General features: G+C 39.5%; 2 protein-coding genes across 3 annotated transcripts; one reads left to right on the top strand and one right to left on the bottom strand.

The window, feature by feature from the left end:
* The first annotated feature begins 282 nt into the window (after positions 1-282).
* entpd5b (ectonucleoside triphosphate diphosphohydrolase 5b) lies at positions 283-9,833 on the top strand. The gene is made up of 14 exons (XM_023430160.2): positions 283-386; positions 2,126-2,358; positions 2,803-2,882; positions 3,104-3,247; positions 3,796-3,871; positions 4,376-4,411; positions 4,724-4,812; positions 4,908-4,990; positions 5,369-5,430; positions 7,243-7,344; positions 7,682-7,822; positions 8,147-8,203; positions 8,392-8,507; positions 8,964-9,833. The coding sequence occupies exons 2-14, from the start codon at positions 2,133-2,135 to the stop codon at positions 9,045-9,047; spliced, it is 1,296 nt and encodes a 431-aa protein (XP_023285928.1). The 5' UTR covers positions 283-386; positions 2,126-2,132; the 3' UTR covers positions 9,048-9,833.
* znf410 (zinc finger protein 410) lies at positions 8,895-21,023 on the bottom strand. Of its 2 annotated transcripts, none has more exons than XM_023430158.2 (12): positions 20,914-21,023; positions 20,481-20,569; positions 20,347-20,398; positions 20,101-20,233; positions 18,995-19,180; positions 17,804-18,025; positions 14,171-14,330; positions 13,232-13,413; positions 12,523-12,612; positions 12,232-12,351; positions 10,958-11,077; positions 8,895-10,045 (listed from the first exon to the last, which is right to left on the bottom strand). In XM_023430158.2, the coding sequence occupies exons 3-12, from the start codon at positions 20,377-20,379 to the stop codon at positions 9,945-9,947; spliced, it is 1,347 nt and encodes a 448-aa protein (XP_023285926.1). In that variant the 5' UTR covers positions 20,380-20,398; positions 20,481-20,569; positions 20,914-21,023; the 3' UTR covers positions 8,895-9,944. The 2 variants fall into 2 exon arrangements, with proteins under 2 accessions (XP_023285926.1, XP_023285927.1); XM_023430159.2 differs by lacking the exon at positions 20,914-21,023 and adding an exon at positions 20,787-20,805.
* Positions 21,024-23,806: the final 2,783 nt, after the last annotated feature.

Raw genomic sequence — 23,806 nt, 5'->3', positions numbered from 1 at the left:
AAGACAACATATAGGTATGCTGGATTAAAGAAGGTGCTGATCTAAAGGATGTCTGATGGGCTCCACAGATGAAGAGTAGGTGGTAATGTTTGAACTTGACTTGTTCTGCTTCAGCAATGCACAGCCTATAATTTCGCTGCTGAAAGCATCCCAGTGTTTTGACTGATTGAAATAATACTCCTGCTGGCAGAAAATCAACCACTGAATGTTTTCCCATTGACACCACTGTGTATTGTTCTCTGTGGGCTGTCTGTCTGTTATGAAGTCAGTATCTTTTATGGTGACCCTCACTAGTGAGCCCTGCGCGAGACTGAAAACTTTTGTCACTGCCGATTACGTCACGAGGAGTCAGCTGTGAGAGGAGTGTTTGCTAGTCGGACATCATGGTAAGCCTCAGCTGTCTGTAGTGTCCAGAAAACGCTTCATTAAGTTGACCCACATATTCTGTACTCTGCATTTTTTTGTTGTTTCTGGTGTAGTTTTGACATTTTGTCTCCTAATTTTACTTCATAAAACCACTGCAACGCGCAGCAGCTAAAGTTAGCTAAGTAGCTTGTTAATTAGCTGCCGTGAGTTTCATTGCACTGACACAAGTTTTTGGATGTGGGATATTATTGTACATGTTTTTAGCAAGCCAAGAAATCTGTTGAACAGTATTCACAGTAGAACATATATCTCTAATGAACGCTATCGTACGTGAAGGTAACTACAGATATTCAAAACATTAACGGCTAACGGACAGTTAACTCTCGTCTGCCAAGTTATCATTCACGACAGGTTGGTTAAACTAGCTACAATACACCCTAGTTGTTTCCAGAACTCCAATTTGTTTTCTAGAAAGACTTGAACTGAGGACTAACTGCATGTTAGTCTGTTCTTTTACAGAGCAATTCGGTCCTAAATTCACATACAGCCAGAGGAAACTGATCCGATAACACGTATTGCTCCTGTTCACTGGCAGCGCATTATTAACTTTAGGAACACTACAGCAGAAAGATTTTTATGCTAACATTTTCTGGTTTGTTTCTGTTGATGCTACACTAAAAGTGCGTTTGTTTTTTTAGATATAAAATATCATTGTCTCGTAATGTAAAGTTCAGTATCGTGTGAGGCAGTCGCTGGAAAGAACCAGCACACAAACATCCTGCACCGTACCAAAGCACCGTCTAACATACTCTTATATAACTTTATAAAAACAGCGTTTTGTTTTTGCAACAGTTGCACGTGTCTGATGTCATGGTTTCAGGTGTTGGTATCAGCCAACTTTCAAATCAAATGATTATGTGCCAACTTGTTTTGATATTAGATACTCATGCAGAGATGTAATATCAAAAGATAAGTTCATGATAGGTTCTGCAAATTTATGTGTGATGTATTTTGATTCTTAGTGATGTTGATTTGCTTTAAATAAGCAAACATCAAGACCACAAATGAAAATGGTCTCATCTATAATCATAACTCTTCTTTATAGATACCACTTAGTTTCTAAAACATTTCACTGTTGAATAAATAATAATATCCTCTAACTGTAAAGTCATGTGCCCATTTGTAGAACTTAATGATTTTTTGCTCCCACTTAAATGTCTGAAATTTAACATTTAATTTGGAGTTCACAGGCAGTTAAAATATCTTAAGTAAAAATGTCTTAAGTCCCTTAATTTTCTATGTAATCATGATGTATCTGCAGGGGTTCCCACAAAGCAGTGCTTCACTGAGGCTTTTAAGACATCAAAATTCCCCACACTAGGCATCTGAGTTTTGTAGAGAGATGTTGAGACATGCTTGGTTTGCCTTGTATTGATCGATTAAAGTACACCAATTTAAGTCCGACATGGTGAAATCGTGATGTTTTCTAAATTGTCTACAGTAGTTGACTCAGCAGGTAGAGAGGTTGATTTTAGGATGTGTCCCTGTGGCTGGTGCGATGGTCTGACGGGGTGTGGCCCAATTCCCTGGTGTAAATAAGTTGATTGCTTCTTACTCCACTGTTGCTTGTCATGCTGTAATTTACCATCTGTTAGTACTAGTCAGCAACAGTTTGAGCTGCTCTGTTGAGCAGTGCAATCGAATAATACTGTTACAGAGCTCTAACGAGAAGACGTCTTGTCTTTTACTTATTCTCCAGAGAGAAGATGAAGCCCACCGTGCCACTTCTACTCCTGGCCCTGTTTGCCGTCACAGGGCTGAGCCGAGCCCAGGTCAGGACGGCACTTCTGGACTTGACAAACAGCATCGGGAACGTCCTTCCCAGCCTCAGCCGCCCAGCAAACCACAGCCGCATCTTCTACGCAGTGATGTTTGATGCAGGGAGCACAGGCACACGCATCCATGTTTACACCTTTATCCAGGGTGACTCAGGTAATGCTGGGCAGAGCTGGACTCTGACCTGCTTCCCTCTGCTCTTTTACTCATTTCATCATATCAGCATCAAGAGTGAGAATCCTGGTAATTCATAGGTATATATACTGTAGTGCAGATGTCATATACTATATGAACACGCTCTATGAAACAAAATATCAGCCAACAGCAAGGTAACAGGCTGTTTTTCCATTCTTCAGCTTCCCCTCTATCCTCATAGCCTCAGCTCTGTAAACTTGTAAACTCTTTCTTTAGGGGACATAGGTGATACTTGACTTCATTCACTTATTTTTTGTGATAATCCTATTTTGTCAAATTGAAGTCAACATGCCTCATCTTGAATAAGAGGATATATTCTGCATATGTATGCTAAGCAGATTTAGGCCTCTTAATGCTTTTAATAGCTTCTGCATATTTGATGTGGGTGGATCTTGTATCTTTTAGACGAGCTGCCTGTTTTGGACAATGAGATGTTCCATTCCATAAAGCCTGGTTTGTCAGCATATGCTGACTTCCCTGAAATGGTGAGTTCATTGTCAAATCTAATCAATTATATTGAGCCAAAGAGAAAAGGTCTGCTGGCTCTACATTATATTCAGAATCACTGCCAATAGCCTCCCTCTGTGGGGAATCACATTGGTAATAAAAGTAAGTAGGAAGTGAGAAAAGCAAAATGACAAGTAAAGATTCAACAAGTGTTTTTCCTGTTGCTGTTCTGTTGTGAGTATTGTCTGTGTGTTTAAAGGCGGGACACACTGTGAGGATGCTGTTGAAGGTGGCCAAGAAGACTGTGCCTCGCCTGGAGTGGAAAAGGACTCCTGTGTTCCTCAGAGCCACAGCTGGACTTCGGCTGCTGCCTGCAGAGAAAGCTCAGGCACTTCTGGACCAGGTAACTGAATGCACCAATACGAAGGCATGAGGTACGATTGAAATCTCAAGAGTGCTGTTTACACAATAGCAAGATTCTGTAGAGTAGAGAAGTTGTTAGGTGCTACATTGTCTGACACTTTGAATGGAAAGTGCAACCTCTTATCCAGTGAAGGAGCAGGCAGAAAAAGAAAAAACATTTTCAATGCTATGGCAGGTGGTACAGAGACAAGAGGAAAAGTATTGTTATCAGAGTGCTGTGAGCTTAGTGTGGATGGCTCTTTTGGAGGGGATAAGATAGTAATGGATGGCCCTGGGGCACCTTGGAAGATAAATGATACTTTATTAATCCCCCTGAGGGAATTAATTAATCCCTTTGAGCGGAGGGCACCTCTGGATGAGCTACCATTACAGTAGATAACATTAAGGTCTTTTCTCTGCTGCTTTCCTTCATGCTCTCATTCTCCCTCTCCCTACCCCTTTCTCCCTCTCTCTCTCTCTCTCTCTCTCTCTCTCTCTCTCTCTCTCTCTCTTCTCCTCTCCTCTCCCCCCTCTCTTCTTCCTCGTCAGGTTCAACATGTGTTTGATGAATCCCCTTTTTTGGTCCCAGGCAACAGTGTCACCATAATGAATGGCACAAATGAAGGTAACGTCTGCCCACCCTCTGCCCTGAGAAGCAGCACATTTGTCAGTTATCACAACCACTCATGTTCTTTCTGCAGTACTTTGTAGGTGGCATCAGTGATCCCTCTGCCCTACTTTTAGTGTGCCGTGCGATGTCTGTAAGGAATCTTTGTGTGCTGCAGATATTTAACCAAACTACCAATGATTATTGCGATCTGTTTTGATGACACTTAAGAAAACTAAATTGCTTTTCACCACAAAGTCGTTGTGACCTTGAAAGGCTGTAATTATGTGGTGGAAAATGTTAGTGTCTGTTGTGCCAGTGTAATTGATTTGTCAGCATTTCAAGTTGTTGTTTTTTTTTAACAATTACAGCTCTTACTCACACATGCACATGTGTTTGTATGCTGCTGTGACCATTGTAATTTCTGTTAAAAATTTGTCATCACCTTTTCTAACATGAACTTGTGCGTTCCCCCTGAAATGACAGTTTTCTGTTTCTTGTTTGCTAATTTTGTACATGTAGGAATCCTGGCTTGGATATCTTTGAACTTTCTGACAGGTAAGTGCTGTCTGTGACGTGACACAGAATATTTTTCCTGATTTATATTTCCTTCAGCTACTGTATGTCCAAATTTAACTTAGTGTCTGAAATTGTCAGCTTCTTATTATAGATCCTTGTTCACAAATAGAGGCTGAATGTACACCTTGCCTAAGGCGGACTCCTCTGATCTTTATCAGGCTCAGTGTTTGGATTTTATACTTTTGAGTTGCACGTGTGTGCCAAATAGGTCTTTTGAAGATATCATCTGAGGTACAACTGATTAGCTCTTCTCTGTTGTGGGTGCTGGATTAAAGTAGGAAATGTTTTCAGGTCACCTAAACACACAAACCAAGAAGACGGTTGGAATATTGGATTTGGGAGGAGGATCTACGCAGATCACTTTCCTGCCAAAACTGAGGGTCTGTTGTTTGTTTGCATATTTAGTGATTTCTCTTCAAATTAAATTTAACACTGTTGATTGATAACCCACAATGTCCTCTATATTCCACATTAGAAAACCATTGAAAGTGTTCCTGTTACTGATTACATTGCCAGATTTGACATCTTCAACTCAACATTTGAATTGTACACTTACAGGTAATTAATAGATAATTAAAGATAATTAATACATGTTTCATAAAACACGTTAAGTCTACATTGAATTAAAATTGATTGTGTCAAATCAATTCCTGAATTTAATCTCTTTTAATGTCAATCTCCATATATTTTTACATTTTTAAATTGGCCTCTGGTTTTGACTTTTTTTGTGTTCCAGTGCCACTGACTTTGTTTTTGTAACTTCACTTGGATCTTTTTTTAATTAGGAAAACTTCTATTATCTGTTTAGTCATTAGGCTGTGAATAATTGGCAGGCACCATTTGTTTGGCCTATTTTCAGAATGACGTATTTGTTATGTACACAGTCTGTTCCTGGTTGGTTTTGTAACTGTATAACAACCCTTTGACTTCATCCAGTTACCTGGGAAATGGACTGATGGCAGCACGGCTGGCCATGCTCGGAGCTCTGGGTGCAGAAGGTAATGTTCTGTACATGAAGAAAAGGTGCTTTGTTGCCATTAGCTGTGGGTTACTGAGTGTGAGTGCGTCTCTAAAGGATACTGAGGTATAACAGTGAGTTACTTCTTCAAGCAGGGTCTAATCTTTTCTTTCCTGCCCATCTTTCCAAATATCGAGAGAAGGATGTAACAGAAAGACGCTTTTGTGGGATGTACGTCAAGTCTTACTTTCTGATAAACAATTCAAATGAGACCCTCAGATGAATCACTGAAATGTTGGTGACGATCCGAGTTCTTGAGTTAGTTGGGTGTGGAGGTAGATTTGTTTCAACATTATTTATGTGAACAGATCAACAATCTGTGTGTAAATGTGTAATCTGTAAATATAAAACATATTCCACCAATACAAAAAATAAATGACCAAATTCCCAAAAATATCTTGCAAATATAAAACGGATATGCAAATACACAAACAAATAAAATAATTATTTGTGAATACATTCAGTTAATTTACAAATAAATGAAAAGCATTTGTGAATATCTTCCTAACATTTACAACTTTCAAACAGACATTTGTGAATCCATTTTATACTTGTGAAGTGAAAAAGCATCTGTGCATCTCAATTCTACGCTTGCTAATTTAAATTTTACACACAGAGTTTTGAAACAAACTACAGTCTGAACCAAAATCGACTTGGATCACTCGGCCACTCTTGTAAAACATGTGGTCACCTGCTGACGACGCCTTTTCCACTTTTCAAAGTAGGAGCACATAGTCTTCTATGTGTTGTTTTTAGTAAGTCATGGTATAGTAATGCATAAAATGTTATAGTAAGGCAAAAAAGTCATATCATAGTAAGGCATAAAAAAGTCGTAGTATAGTAAGGCTAAAAACATCATAGTATATAAAGCATAAAAAGTCAAACTTTAATAAGGCATAAAAACAAAATAGTATAGAAAGACATAAAAATGTCATATTATAGTAAGGCATAACAAGGCATAAAAATTTCATAGATTAGTAAGGTATGAAAACATCATAGTAAGGCATAAAAATATATAATAACGTCCTAGTATAGTAAGGCATAAAAAGTAACAGTTTATTAAAGCATCAAAACGTTATTGCATAATAAGTCGTAAAAAAGTCATAGTATAGTAAGGCTAAAAAAGTCAGTATAGTGTAGTCAGGCTTAAAAGGTCCTAAAAATGTCATAGTAAGCATAGCAATGCAGTCACTTCATATCTTATAACCATTAACGTAGTGCATGTCACTTGCCGAGTATTTGGGGGGAAAAACAACACATAGAAGACTACATGCTCTTACCTTGCAAAGTGGAAATGGCGTCGTCAGCAGGAGATCCCTTATTTTCCGAAAGTGGCCAAGTGATCCAAGTCGATTTTGGTTCAGACTGACGGAAAGATTGTTTGAAAACTCAGTGTGTGTAAAATTGAAAACTACAAGCGTAGAATTGAGATCCACAAATGCTTTTTTGCCTCACGAAATAGAAAATTGATTCAGAAATGTCTGTTTGAAAGTTGTAAATGTTAGGAAGATATTCACAAATGCGTTTCATTTATTTGTAAATTAATTGGATGTATTCACGGATATTTTTTTTATTTGTAGAATTTGTTTGTGTATTTGCAAATCCGTTTTATATTTGCAATATATTTTTGTGAATTTGCCATTTAAATTTTTGTATTTGTGGAAGGTGTTTTATATTTACAGATTACACATTTACGCACAGATTATTTATGTATTCACAGAAATAATATTGAAACAAATTGCCCCATAGTTAAGATATTTAAGTTTAAGATTTCATGTCTGTGCTCTCACAGGGTTGGAGTGGCGGATTTTTAAAAGTTCCTGCCTGCCAAAAAAGTTCAGGGATGATTGGAGCTTTGGAGGGCTAACCTATCATGTGAGCGGGGACCCAGAAGGTAAAATCCTGTTGAAGTATAATCCATCTTGAGAAGAATTAATCCTAAACTACAGTTTGTTGAGGACAAACATTTTGAAACATACCTCAAATTTTACCTTTGATTTGCTTTACATTTTGATTAAACCAAAAAATGATAAATTAGGTTATGGTGTTAATACGTAAATGAGGATTATATTGTGCAAAATACATGACAGGAAGTTTTTTGATGGCAGCAAAACATTAATAATGTCAGAAAAGCCCATTAAAATGTAGTTGAATTATGCATCATTTCATAATGTTGCTCCAACATAAAATGCTTACATTAATTTACACCACTTCTTCTGTTTCTTCTTCAGGTTATGCAGGATTCAAGTTTTGTTATCAAGAAGCACTTAAGGTGGTGAAGGGCATTCATCAGCCGTATGAGCTTGAAGACAGCAATGTTTTCTATGCATTCTCCTATTACTTTGACAGAGCTGTGGATGCAGGTCTTATCGGTTAGCGCACACACACACACACACACACCCTCACACCCTCTGTACACACCTTACGTAATTATGCAGAGCCAGCAGGATGTTATTACCCGTTCCTATGCTAGACAGAGGCGGGAAAAGTGTGAGTCATCTGCACCTGTCTCAGTGGATTTGATGAGCTATAGGTGTGTAGTTATTAGAGAAATTGCTACCCTCTGCCAGTCCACACTCAAAGGCCACAAGCTCTATTATCAGTTATTATGGAAATATGCAGGTAAATCTGCTCTTGTAATGAATGGTATAGCATTTAAATGTGAGTAAAATGACCCCAATCACCCTCTGTTGCAGATGGGGTCCATGGAGGGATGCTGGAGGTCAGAGACTTCAAGAAGAGAGCTAAAGAGGGTGAGATGAGCAAAGCAATGCATTGTTCTTATGACAGATGTGCAGCTTCCTGTACATGAGACACAGTGTGCATCTCAATAGTCTGGACGTGTGTCATCGCTGCTATGTGAAATCCTGCCCTCATCCTCTCAGCAGAATACTGATGGCTGGTTGTCAAACCTAACAGACATGGTTCTCCTTTTCTTCAGTGTGCAATAAGATGACCAAGTACCCTTCCATCAGCCCTTTCCTGTGTATGGACATGACCTACATCACTTGTCTGCTCAAGGATGGATTTGGCTTCAAGGAGAGCACTGTGCTACAGGTGAGGCAGTATTATAGAACACAACCAACAGGGTTTGTGACCTTGCATATAAGGATGCATCTGGAGAAATGGACAGGGAGTGATATTTTTCAAAAGGTTGCAAGACATTATAAAATCAACTACTGATGTAGAAAGTTTTGTAGTTGTATGAATCATAATCTGTCCACTCAAAGACACAAGCATGGTTAAGTCTAAAATAACTTTGTCATTACCATTTTAATTGACCCTAGATAAGGAGACAATGACAGAGTAGTAATTGCAAAGATGGGTGGTCTGACCCTTCTGTCACCCCTGACCTCTCAAAGGAGTGATGCCTCAGACCTTATAATAAAGAAAACAATTCCTGCTGACATAAAAAGTGAATGAAAAAAGAGAATTTGACACAAATTCGGTTACTTTTTTATTTCAATAAATACAAAAGGCATTTGAGTGATTTGGTGTTTTGTCCCCTCCCAGTTGACCAAGAAAGTGATCAACGTGGAGGCAAGTTGGGCTCTGGGTGCCACATTGGACCACTTCCACAACCTGAAGATCCACTGAGGAACAAACACTGCTGATTTAGGTGGTGCTCAATAACAAACACAACAAGTAATGGACACTATCTTATCTAACAGCCCCAGACATCTGCTGTTTGTTTCATAGGGTCAGAACTAACCACATGAGTAATTCTTAATCTTTTTTAAAAAGCAATTATTCTCCAGTGTTAATATATTGAGCTGTAAATGAACAATGTGTTGCCGTACTCAGAACAAGTGAAGCACTGGAGGTTAACATTTGAGTGAAAGATGTTACCAATAACACACTCGGTTAATGCAGCTTTGGACATTAATGGATACACAATTTGTTTGAGATTAAATGTTTTTGTGTTTTACTCAGGGTGATACATGAACATGGTGGCCTGGCTTGTTAGGCTGGATGTGCTGTGCAAGACCAGTGTTTACATGCAGTAATATGATACGCTGTGCTTCAGCAGCTTTCAGTGGCAAGTGTTTTGTTATTACTAACAAAGATAATGGGGTATACAAGTGTCTGGTACATTTAAATTTGTACAGTCAATCATATTAGCCACTGAAGTTTTGGTTAAAAATAAGTGGCACTCACTGTTCATTTGAGACCATCACTGCATTTCAACCTCAGACTTCTGTTTACAATGAGAGTGCACAGAACAATGCATGGTTATTATACTATCATAAATTTTTAAAACCCGTCTCAGTATTTCTTTGGGAGTATTTATTTTCAAAAACTTGAGAAAGAAGGTTGTTTGTACAAACTCTGCCCTTTCACACTTGTCAAAATAAAACCATCATTGGTTGCTAATTACAAATATCTACATGGGTTAAAGTCAGTGATTAATCTATTTACAAATAGATGTCTATGTTTAGTACTCTGAGTCTAGTGCTGCTGAAATAGGCAGTGTGTGGCATTTTTCACGGCAGACTACAGCAGCGACACCACATCTTCTCCATATGCATGGCCTTCGGTCGTCATGGTCACCAGCTCATGTGGCTGGGACAGAACTACCACTGAGTCTGCAGAGCCTGGAGGGAGAGACATCACTACAGTTAAGTTCAAAGGAGAAACCACCTGGTGACATGAATGCTGCCTTATAGTAAGATGCCAGTCAACCTATATGGAGCTACAGTGAGGTCCAGCTTACATAAATTGTGAGATGAAACCCACCACTTTCAGGGCAAACGCTTTTTACTTGCACATTTGTCCTTGAGTTTCTTAAAACTTTCACTTGGTTATGCTCTTTGGTTTTAATGAAAAATGCTGACAAAAGGTCAGACAAAGAAACCCCTGTAATACAGAACCTTTAAAAAGTAATCAAAGTCTAAGAGAGGTGAATACATTAAATACTTCCAATATTTAATGTACAAAACAAGACACTAATACTGAAAGAGACCCACTAAGCTGGGGGAGGGGGGTCTGGTGAAGGCATATGTTTCTCATGTGGTTAGACAGTTGGACCGTGTATTAACACCTTACATTGCAGAAGTCTGGCAGTAAACAACAATTTAGTAAAGCTGTTTGTTTTTTGTTACCACTGTCAAAGTTGTCGGTCACATTTTTTGGTGATGTCACACAATGTAGTGTTTACGACTGATTCACCATAAATATAGGCAGCAACTACTCTACATCACCATTACAAAGGCGGTTCAATTCACATGTCACATTGGTTATTGTTATTCTTTTGTGCTTATGAAAAATAAGTCTGAGCCAAGACAACCAATGCTAAAGACAGGAGACCTAGACTGAGCGTCACAAACTGATTGAAAAACACTAAACAGAGCATTAGCAACACCTCAGGTCGACTCAGCACCTCTGACATTTACAGAACATTATAAGCTTTGCTAAATGAGTGTTTACTGCAGGGCTGTTGTATTGTGAGATGTTCTGTTATTTTTTCACATTGTATATATTACAGTCATGCATGTACAAACACCTACCTGGTGATCTCAGCATGGCATGATGAAGATTCATGGGTTCCACGGTTGTTGTCATGGTGACCAAACCATCTCCGTTCTCACCGTCTGCCTCCAGCAGGCTGCTTTGTGTCAGAGCCTCTCCTGTCGGTGGCAAACAAATAACTTGCATTTCCTTTCCCACACTTTAAAATGAAATGATTATAAACTGGAGAGTGACACATGATGTACCCGATCCTCCTTCATAGGAACCAACAACTTGGAAGCTAAATCTGAGAAATCAATGTCCAAACCTGAAATCTGCTCATTATTACTAACTTTATGTTACCTTTTGACCCCTTTGTGAATTCTTTTGTTTTAAGTTCTGGAGTCATTCCAACACAGGCGATTTAATAATTCAACCAGTAACTCCTCTACGTATAAATAACACAGAAACTACCCTTCTGTTGTGAAGCTGCATCTTCCTTTGCTTCGCTTTTACAAAAGACCAGCCTCTTTGGGGAGGCTGACCCGAATAAATCTGCTGTTTATAATTAGAGCTTTGGCAGCGTTTCTTCTGTGGTGATTCAGCTGCGGTGCTTCCCCACTGCTACAGAAATGTGACAAGGAGGCAAACGTACCGCCTGCTTTCATTGTTTCATGCTATAAAACTAATTTAAGCTGATTTTGTACAATTGGACCATATGTCGGAATGTAAAGAGCTCAATGAGAGACATTTCTCATCTGAAGAGGTACTGAAACTGATACTAAGAACAGAGGCAGGAGTGAATTCGAGTAAATTTCTCACAGCTGCAGCAGAAGATTTACTCAAGTATCCACTCATTTATCTCAGTAATTTGTGAGGTGAAGGTAAAAAGACATTTGAATGAGGCAAGAGAAGCTTGAAGACATGAATTTGAATCACTGTGCCATTTTAACTTGGAGATTACATACTTTTCAGATGAATCTGACCCCATCAAAAGAAACCTAACAGGACTGTTTCTGTGGTAGAATTGTGCTGTCTCTGCTTTTTTAAAGATATGAGCAGTCTCAAACAATTCAGCTACTGGCCCTGAAAAATAAAAATTTGAATGATAAATTTTTAAGTGCTAAAAGTCATTAATAATTCAAGAAATGTAACTTAGACCAACACTATGCACATTTTAAAATGTATGGGCTGCTTGAAGCTACATAATCCAAGGATTAGCATATCCACCTACCACACTCTGTCTGTGTGTGTGTGTGTGTGTGTGTGTGTGTGTGTGTGTGTGTGTGTGTGTGTGTGTGTGTGTGTGTGTGTGAGAAAGAGAGACAGAGACCTGTTTCTCTGCTTTCGCTGCTGAGCCCCTCCTCTCCATGTCTCTTCCTCATGTGGACATTTCTGCTGCCGGACTGAGAGAAGGTCTTTCCACAGATACCACAGTGATGAGGCTTCTCACCTTTGAAACACACACACACACAAAAACACAAACAGATGTACTACAATTCGATTCCTTCTGAACTGACAGAAAATGCATCTCTTCAAGGCACATGATGATATACTATATCTGTAGCACACTAATTACAAAAAAGTGCTCAGCTGTTCAGCTGTACACTCTGCCCCCACTCACCAGAATGTACGAGCATGTGTTTTCGTAGACTGGAATACTCTGCAAAGGATCGCCCACAACCATCTGCTTCACATAGAAAAGGCTTCTCTCCTGGAAACAGCCACCCACCACACACACACACACACACACACACACACACACACACACACACACACACACACACACACACACACACTGTTTAACTCAATAATATAAAGATCTAATGTAGTAAACTTATTATGGCAGAATTGCACTTCATGTGTTGAAATTGATTGCAATGGCCCAAAACACTGGAAGTGTTGATTGCAGCGTTTTTTTTTTTTTTTTTTTGTTTACAAATCTTGTGGTGACAGCTGACGTATTTTGACGGAGAACAATGTTAAAAAAATTATGTAAGTGATATTATAGCTCATAACTAGCTGTTCTTCCTGACACATGGGTAAAATATAAACACTATAGAGTGAAGCTGGTCTAGGCTAACTGGTCCCTGGACAGAAGAAGACAACTGTGGAACAGGCCATCAAAAATCTTAATGTCACCCTAAATAAAATATGATAGAACTGTTACTCATTGCAGCAGTGAAATGGAGGCGCCGGTGCTGCTGACTCTTCAAATCTCCTGCCTTGACTGCACCAAGGAAGCATTAAATGAGCAGAGTCAAATGGCCTGAGTCAGTTATTACTTCCAGCATGTTTGGTCTTTTATAGGCAGGTATCCTCCTGCTCCCCACCTGTGTGTATGCGTTTGTGGTTCTTCAAGTTTCCAGCAGTGGTGAACTTCTTGCCACAGTTCTTCTCCTTGCAGATGTAGGGCTTCTCGCCGTTGTGAGTCCTCATGTGAACCTGCAGCCTCTGGAGCACGTAGAAACTCTTCCCGCAGCCCTCTGCGCCGCACCTGAACATTCGGTCATTCCTGGGAGCCGAGATAACCAAACAAATATGCCACGGTGTCTCCTGTGTATGTTTCATCTACAACAGCCAACCACAAGGTCAGACAGGGCAACCATAAATATATTTCCTACCGTGATGTTAACAGAACTCATGCAGTACAAGGCTCAGCTCTGTTTCTCCTGTTTGACTGCCTCTACCCCAACACCACTACCTGAGGTGTGATCCTTTAAGTTAAGTTAAAGTTAAACTAAGCTGGTCTCAAAAGCCTGGAAAAGAAGGCAAGGTTGGTATTTAAATTTTTTCTCTGATATCTCCAGTATTATACAATAAATGAAAGAGATAGTATCAATTTTGTTGAAGACAACAAAAGATTGGAAAAAAATGATTGTGATAATTATTCAATAGTTGTTTTTTTTTGTTTTTGTTTTTTTTAAATTGTTGGACATTTTTAGTAGTTTTATTTAAAAAATGTATACACACACACCAGCTTATATAAATTTGTGGTGTCTTGTAAGCTCATGTGGGCTGGGTACAGTTGTTTGGATATAATGCCTGCAGTCAGGAGCTAAGATTGGACTGCACATCGCTGCAGTGTATAATGATTTGTTTAAAAAGTTGGAAACTCTATTAGCCTGCGAACTTAGATTATTATTATTTTTCAATTTGGAAAATGTATCCACATTAGCCACGGGGTTGAATATTGGTGCTTTGGCAACGGCATCTTGCTGGGACCACTGCCTGACTCCATTATCTTCCACAGCTGTGCGTAAATGTGTTACCTGTGTGTTTTGAGGTGATATTTGAGATGAGCCGGCCAGGTGAACGTCCTGCAGCAACCCTCAAATGAGCAGCGGAGGATCTGCTTGGAAAGGGGGCGGCTGGTTCGAGACGGCAGCTCTCGCTTGTCCCCGTCTGCTGTCAAACTGTGTGTGTGGTCACCTAGGCAACCAGAAGAGGAGAGTGAGCGAGGCTGTGCAGAAAACAATCCAGGAGTGCCAGGTGGCCGGCCTCTGGAGCCCGGCTGAATAAAATCATCGAATACTGACTGAGACCTGCCGAGCAACCACAGCAAGAAGAAAACAACCTGAAGCTGAATGCAGTTACTCCTTTTTAACCTGCTCCGACTCCCCACCTTGAATGACTTAAACATGTCCAAATTTGCTTGCAGCGTGCCAGCAGTAACGCACCTATAACGGACACCCCACTGCTGACGGGGACTTGCCTGATCTAATGCAAGTAGGAGGGAAGCCATTACAGTGACACAGATAGAGGAGTTTTAGTCTCACACTGAAACCAGCTTCACTCTGCTGCAGACATTTCATTTAACAATGTACAAAGTATTTTAAGCCCTCTCTTAACTGGTCCACTAGCTCAGAATAAGCTGACGGAGAGATCATGTCAAAGACATCTAGGGCTGGATCCACGTGGTCTAAAAAAAAGTGTCTTTTTTTCCTTTGCTAATGACTCCTGCTTGACCTTAATGGAAATATAATGAGGTCAAGGATATAATGTGGAGAAATCACACAAAGATTGAAAAAGAACACATCTAATAGTCCAACTGAGCTTAAACTAGGTTACATGATTACACAAGGTTGGTCTGAAACGCAGTGTTTTGAATAATGCTTAAATAAGGAATTGTGGGGAAACTATATCCAGTATCTCCTTAGCATCAGGAGAGGATGCACTGAAGGACCTTTCCTCCACAACCATGTGTCAAAATAGACACATGAAAATTTTATCTTCTTTCTATCTTGATTCAAATCATTTTTAACATCGTTAAAAGGTTTTTGACAAAAATGAGAATAGCTCAAAAAACAAAACAAGCAACTTGTACGATAAAGAGACAGAAGAAGATAATTATAAACCATGAAAAACAGAAACGGGTTGGGATGAGAGGAAGTAAACTGGGGACCATATAAGATGGAAAGAAAACTTCACTCAGGTATCACTTTTTTTTTTTTTTTTTTTAACCAGGACCTCCAGCTGCAATTCGACTCAGAGGGGTGCAAAGATCAGAAATGTAGCCAGGAGTCATAGTGCTTTAAATGTCATGGCTAAATTCTCTATCTATCAGGTTGACTGTGGAGGGAAGTTAAAATGGGCTGTGATGTAGTCCTGACACCTAGTGAGGGTCAACAGCTTGCTGGGGCACTGTGTGCTACAGCAAAGACATCTTTGTCTAAAGGCGCCTACAGACTGAGAGATTTCAGCAGACTTATAAGTTTATTCTAGCTCACACTGTGAGAACCTGAATCGTAGGCTATGACACAATCACTATACAAGAACAAAACGTCATCCGTGTGCGTCATCCATCTCTGCCGCTATAGTGGTAAGCAATGAAAGTAAGCAAGAACTAAGGTCTTGCATTGGTGGTATTTATGTGTATGGAAAAAAATCCAAAGAGGAGGAGGAGGAGGAGGAGAATGTGGACAGGTCATGGCTCTGGAAAAGAAGCCAACTTGGGATGCCAGTTTCGCAAAGAGAGCTTGAGTGTTGTTTAGCATTCATAAAGATAGCCCTCATTTCATGCTGCATTCCTATTGGTTGGTTGGTAGACATAGGTCACAGCAGCAGTCACATTGTAAGCTGGTCACCCTACATTTCTCACACTGCCAGTATTTTGTCCCAGGCTATAGACAATGGCCATCTTCGAACCTCTCTCACAGTGCAACGTAGGACCACCATTTTGGGGCCACACCAAAGATATCTGTTTGTTTCAAGTTGGTCATTTTCATCCCAAAATTGCTCAGCCTTAAGAGAGTAGAGGCCTTACAGTAAGATAAAATGAAGGTGTGGGTAGATTTCACTAAGCAACAGATTAAGACATGATTTTAGCAAGAAAAAAAGAGGGCATAAATGACTCTCAACCATCAAAGCAGAGGAAACATAAAAATAATGTTGGGCTGTTTAACATCCTTTAAGGCTTGTCCTAAGTTCCACAGTAGAAGCTCATTTATCATCTGAATCGCTTTTAAAGAAGAGTTCAATATTTTCTGTCTATGACATGTAAGCCAACTGCCAGAAGCCAGTGTTACACTGTATTGTATGACCTGTCAGATTCAGTGACCTGAATTAAATGCTATTTAAATGCTTTATTTGACATCAATAATCAAACAATGACTATGAGAAACATGGATATGGATATTTGATAATCAAACATGGTGCCACTACAGTATTTAGACAGGGTCACAAATTGATAGCTGTGATTTGAGTGTACTAAGATTTGTGTCAGGTTCAGCTCCACCAGAGGACAGAGAATGTGAAAAACTCTAAAGTCTTTCCAATGTGATTTGAGGTGTGAGGAGAGCTATAGGCCTACGCTAAAGTTTGTGCTGTATCATGTATAAAAGTTTGTATCCATTAGCCTACTTGAATGCATTTCGGTTAACAGTTGCCAGGCAACCAATTCTGGCCAAGACATAGTCTGGCACATTAACTGTTTGTATTAAACAAATAAGACATGCGAATCAGTAGCTGGATTTTGTTACCACAGCCTGGACAGAGCCAGGCTAGCTGTTTCCCCCTGTTTCCAGTCTTTGTGCTAAGCTAAGCTAACTGGTTGCTGGCTGTGGCTTCGTATTTAGCATACAGAAACAGGAGTGGTATTGATCTTCTTATTCAACTCTTGCCAAGAAAGTGAATAGGCATATTTTCCAAAACGTCAAACTACTCAGAACCATCTGCTGTTCTACTATTCTTTATAGAACATGTTTGCTGTTGCTTGATTACCTGACCACTCGTCTATCTTCTTCCCTGTCCAGTCTTTTGTGACTGCTCTGCTGCTGCTGCTCATCTTTCCTCTTGTCTAACCCGTGTCTGTCTTTCTGATAACTGCAGCCGTTTAGCCTCTCTCCATCTCTCAGGTCTGCATTAGCCATATTACTAAATGCACATTAAATCATCACAGACACAGCACACCATTATGTGCTGCAGCATGATCATGCTGTCTGACGATAATGTGGTATTTACAACTCCACTGGATATTTGCAACCAGCCTTCTATCTCTATCTAGACAAAGCAACAAATTAATTTTGATTTAGAGATGATGACAAGTGTTGAACACAGTTTCAGTCAGTGCTGATTAAACTACATTTTCATCTCATCGCTGACCTTATTACTCTTCTGTCTGTCTTTGATGCCTAACATCAGGAGTTATCCAACCACAAGAAATGCACTGCATCCCATACACAGGCTTCGTTTTTTGATATTTTCATTGTTTTTTTCCAAAGTTTTGTCAAAAACATGAAATTACGGATTGCTGGCTGCAATGCACACGCAAGTACAACTAAACATATCCATGAACAGCATCAGAGCATAATATGTCTTATAAAGAACCTGTTTGGCTTTACTTTCCAGAGTGAAAGACTTCCACAAACATTTCTGGCTGTGTTGATAAGACAAAGTGACTTTACCGTTACTGACACTTGCAGCTCTGGCATCCTGGCTGGCCTTGGCATCTCTCGCAAGCTGTGCCCGTGTGGCTGCAATCAGGCTGTCATGTGCCAGCTCCTGTACCCGCAGATACCAGGGAGCACTGCCATCTATCCCATAGTCCCCTGATGAGACCCCCTCATCGTCATCCTCCCCTGCGCCATCTGCGGCGAAGATCAGGGACTCTGAGGAGGCTGTGATGCCTGAAAGGGAAATAAAGGCAGAGGGAGAATCACCATGAAACAAGATGTCCAAGGCCAATGCAATATTCTGCAAGATCATCATTCGCATGAGCCCCTCGAGGTCACATTTCTCAATTCATTATTCAGAAATGTGACCATGGCTGAGCATCTAATGATGCTCAGCAATTTAGGATTTAATGTCATGGCTTTATATTGAAAGGCTGAGAGGATGGTGGCCAACAGACACAAAAATATTCATTCTTTAGAAACAGGATGTGAATTAAGTATAACAATAGACAGAAAATGATTCTGTCTGCTGAAAATGTCTTCTATCCTTCACATCTCTCACTCAGTCACAGTCACAATGCACAAAAGGTGTATGTCAAGAGATCAAATTTAATTTTTTGTCTCTCCTGCCACAGGCTGCTAAAGCAAGAGAATGTGCCCGCCAAGGATGATTTCTTCCAACCAAACTAAATCACACTTTTTCATGAAAATGTGTCACCCAATTTCTTTTTAGTCCTGAGTGTTGAATCAGAAGCCGAACGAGACACAAAGTACAGACACAAGATCAGACTTGCATTCTAACTTTTATTACGATTCATCAGAAAGTGGCCCATCACACTGGAATAATGTCAGGTTTCTATTATGGCTTAAGTTAATTATCTTCATTATCGATTAATCTCTCAATTATTTTTTTCAGTTGTCCCTTTGACCTAGAAAATGTCACAACAGAAAACTGCCCGTTACCTTGCTTCTACTATAATTAGGCTGTGTAAAAAGAGGCAATGTTTATTCTTCCCCTTTTATTAATACAGATCCTGCACATTTCTTTAGTGCTAGAGTAAATGTAAGATGTAAAATGTAAGCATTCAAATGATGTGACTGAATGATTATTCACAAAAAACTGCAATCTGGTGCTTGGTAGGTGTGACTGTCAGACTCTGGCAGGTGTGTGTTAGCTACATTGTTAGATTGCGGTTTCTTTACCTTTCGCAAGGTTCAGCAGGACGTAGGAAGTGCTGTCTGATTGTTGTAAGTCATGGAGGATGGGCAGTGGGCTGGGTGAGGCCCGGGAGTGTGAGTGTGTCTGGACCACTAAAGGGCTCCGCTCCGACACACCTCCGAACTCTGACAGGGATGGAGAACTCTCAGGCTCATGGCTCAAGCCTCCATCTGAAGAGGAAATCAGCGTTTGTTAGATTTTGACCAGTGTAGAACAAAGCACATTAGGTGCAAACAATTTAAAAAATGTGTGGGATACCCTGCTAGTTATTCTGACCAATATTTTTTCTATAGCGCAATATTTCATTATGTTTGCATCATGTTCTACAAGCACACTCACAAATGACATACAGTAATTGACATTCTTGACCATTTCTGCAAATATGGATGTACTGTCAACAATGCAGATTTCAGAATGCCTTTGACACGTACAAATGAAAATAAACAAAACTGTGTTTGCTTAATAAAAACTTCATTGGGTATTGTTAATATAAAACAGCACATCCAGTTTTGGTGCCAGTTAAGGATGCGGATGGATCACTTTCCTGAACATTGCGAGATAGGGCATTTTTTACCACTTCTGTCAGTTTTTCAGGAAATATTGTTGGGATCTTGATGTAAAAGTCAGACATATTTATGGTGTTAAGATCTATGAATTTGTACAATTTGGTGCAGATCCAGATAATTATCTGGATCTGACAGACATGTGTAGGGTTGTATGGCGTTGGTGGAGATATGCCATTCTAGTTATTTTTAAAATCCATTAACCGGAAATTTCACACACAGACAATTCATAAAACATCTATCAATCCACAGGGTCAAATGGCAAACCTATGGATGCTGAAACAGCTTCAGCAGAGTAGAGTGAGGTGAAGCTTGTCAGAGCTTACTGTAATAATGTAGGCCTGAAAGCATTTGGCTGTCTTGAGCAGAGGTATCAATGTTTATTCAGGTTCTACAACAGCTGTGTGGCCAATTGCAAAGTAAAAATGCTACAACAGTTAAAAACAAAAAAAACAACAACAACTCTACACGTTACAAAATGAGTAACGTGTAGAGAACATGAGCTGTAACACTGAGCAGCTGCTGACCTGTGAGCTCCAGCGGGCTGCACAGTGAGCTCTCAGCTGGAGCCAGCAGAGGCAGGCAGGAGTGTTTGGACTCCGAGTCCTCCAAACCCTGCACCAACGGGATGGAAGCGTTTTGTACAAACTGCACCAGCAGCTGAGGGGAAAAACACACACGGAAACAGGTGTCAGGATATGAAACTCGTGTCTTACACCATGCTGTCTGTCAGAATAGAGTCTCCTGGAGCGTGAAAATGACAAAAACGTTACCTCTGGTTTGGAGTCAAGCTCATCAGAAAGCATGGGTCACCCTGTGTGGAACCTGTGACATAATGGGATAACCCCTGATACATCAAACGCACCGACATTTGCTACGATTGAAGTCTAATAAACATAAGACTTACCTTAAATTTGACCTGCTAAGTGAAAGGTTTTCTGTCGGTCATACGCTCAGGGTGCTGGTCATCTTTGAGTCAAAACCATCACGCAGGCTCTGCGGTCAAACAACAGGACAAAACGTCAAGCAAACGTCTCGACTTTGCCAGCTGACAGCTACGGACAAGTTAAATACCAAATACTAGACGGTCAAAAATTACAGCTAAATGTGGCTAAACCTCGACAGCTCTGCTTCAGGATTATATACAACCTGTGGGTAAAACTGACAAATGACCGGCTACCTTCTTAACTTAGCTAGCAGGGTAAGCAGTTACCAAAACTAGCCACCGGGGCTACAGACAGATGTTGGCTGCCCAGCCTCAAAGCCTGGCCGCTGACGATGTAATATGCATGAATTTTAACCCCATTTTATCTCCAGTGACGTTAAACTAATTAGTTTACCTTGTAATAGTAGCGTAACTGAGATACAGTGCGGGAACAGCTAGCTTAATGATTGTCTCAAAACAGAGTAGCAGGTTTGTCCTACGGAGACACCGATGGAACAATTTTAAGACATTTCCGCGTATTCCACAAAAGGATCTCGTATCATTGGCGCCATCCAGTGGTCAAAGCTGCAATCTACACTTAAAGGTGAACAAACTCACTATATGATCATTTGAAAACTAGTGACTAGTGTGTTGTATTTGTTTAAATAACTATATTTTCTGCAAATAAGTTAAAATTTAAAGAAGAGACTGAGACTGGATTACCGAACTAGCTCACAGGCCCAGGGTTTCAGGAGACCTCTATGCCAGAGGCTCATTTATTGTTAGAAAGTCAATGAAGCAGCAACAAAAAACACAACTATAAAAGACAAATCCCTGTGGTATTTTGGGTATTTTGTATGATTTGTGAAGAATGAATCTGCTGTAGCTGAAAGCTTTAGAGATAAATTAGACTTTTAGCCTCTACTTATGTGCAGTGTGAATAGTTTTCAACCGACAACAGGACGTTAGAGTCATGGTACCCATTTCTATATCATTTTTGGCCCTGAGGGAGTCTGTACACACCACTGGGTAAGAGTTATTTTAAGACCTTAATCTAAGGATTTATTGTAAGTTATTTGACAAACTACTTTAATTAATGCCTCATTAAGTGCAGGTGCACTGCACAAATCAAACAGTTAATTCTTGGTATGATAACACGTTTAGAGAGTAAAACTCATCCCTATCAAAGGTGTCAATAATTAGTAATCAACACCTCAAGTCATTTTCAGTAAAATTACACCACATATATTTTAGATTTCAGGGTATTTACAACAAGCACAGAGATTTAGTTCTATCCAAAAATGTAAAAAAAATAAACTATATAACATTTCACTGCAGTGTAAAATATGCACAATAGGCTTTAAGGATCTTGAAATATAATCCTTGTCTGCAGAATCCACACATTGTTCCGTGTGTGTGGTGTCCATCTGTGATCGCAGAACAGATTTCTGTTTAACTGCTTGCTCTTTCTCAGTTTAATGTGATGAGTGTGTGAGGTGTGTGGAAATCTCCAAAAATAAAAATTCCATCTTCCTATTTCTCATCTCTATCCAAGATTCAAGGCTTAACTCTTCCTCACCATTTAACCTAAAAATGGTGACTGAACTGACTTTGGAGGACTGAGAAGTGATAGCATTAATTTGGACACATAAAAATTTTCTTTGGAATGATGTTTATTACACAAGCAATGCGTCTCTAACTTAAAATGTACAAAATGAGCCCTACAGCACATTAATTCAAACCCCTTTCTCAATCTTAGTTTATTCATCTTTGATTGGTATAGCTGAAGAGTCATTATCTGGAAAAAGTCTTCTCAGGTGTTGAAACTGATGTTTTGGTGAATCCTCCATAGTGGCAAGTCCCATGAGGATTATATAAACCTCCTGCATTTACAGTTTTTGAACAGAAACAAGATTTCCAGCAACTACATTTAGTCGGCATAATGGAATCCATCATGTTTTTCACATAAAAAAAAAAAATTATTATTCAGGCTTATATTTTCCATCACTGCTGCTGGTGCACTACTGAAACATCTTAAATAAAATAATCACAATCCTTTTCACAAACATTTTCAGCATCTGTAAAATGAAAGAAGGCAGACTGAAATGCACTGAGGGAACAAAGCTGCCAACATTTATATGAAAAACTCAAAATCCAGTGTTACAAAATTAACCGTGTCCAACTGTACAAGCAAAACAGACTTTACTCCTATGAACTTCTGAATTCTGAAACAGAAAATTGTGGTCATATAGCATGATCATGTCACATCAACATCGATAACAATCCATGACACAGCACGTAGCATATATAATTGCGGCATTAGAGACTTATGGTTTGATAGAACTTCAGCCAATAAATAGTCAGTCATATGAACAGGATCCACGAAAGAGTAACCACACCAGTGCGGACCTCTGTAAACAAAACCAAACAGTGAACTGATGCTAACCGTTGTCTAATAAATACATGTGCTATAGTAAAAGCTGATGGCAGCAGACAGGAAAAGTTCTTAAAACAGACAGACATGACCAGTGTCACTGTGCTATTTTCAGCCAAAACTTAATTGACCTTTTTGATATTTTAGTACCATCATTTATTCCACTGGCAGTGATCCAGGGTCAGGACAGCAAGATATAATTTCAGCAGAAGGCCATCAAATCATTTTTAAGATTTAAAGACTCAAGCACAACATCAACATCAATTACAAGAATTAAGCATCCGTGTATCTGATTGAGGAGGAATTGCTCTGCAAGAGTTAAATTAATTCTGAAAGTTTAGGTAAATGTGGGGTGTGTTGTTGGTCCAAGAAATAACGAAAGGGTAGCTCAAACGCATTTGTTTTTGGCCAAGGCAAAAGACCAAAATAGTGCCAGCAGTCTTGCAGCTGTCCTGGCTCATATGTCTCAATAAGGCCTTCATTAAGGACACATGGTATTTAAACAAATTACTGTTCCATTACAGTGACAAAGCAAAGATAGTACAGCCATATGAAAAGTCAAAAGATTATGTTCCATTTCCATGCATCAAAAATTGTTTTGCTATAAGCTATGCATATGGTTTTTAAAACTTTGAGTTGACAGCTAAAAAAAAACATCATAAGGTTTACATACTTGTAAGAGATACGAAGAATTTAAATTATTGCTGAAACTTTTTTCTGACATTTTGAATAACATGCATCGTTGGCACACAAACATAAAACATATATTTAGGTTCCTTCATAAATGTATTGTGGGTCTTTTGAACATCCCCCGGATTAAAACTATACAATACATTCAATGCGTTTTTTTTTTTTAAGCTTCTCCTCAACAGCT

Source organism: Seriola lalandi, unplaced genomic scaffold (assembly GCF_002814215.2).
Source record: "Seriola lalandi dorsalis isolate HSWRI2012SDOR001 ecotype SW California unplaced genomic scaffold, Sedor1 jcf7180002054901, whole genome shotgun sequence".
Taxonomy (NCBI): Eukaryota; Metazoa; Chordata; class Actinopteri; order Carangiformes; family Carangidae; genus Seriola; species Seriola lalandi.
Note: the sequence above shows the minus strand (reverse complement) of the source record. Positions and strands in the feature narration are given on the sequence as shown.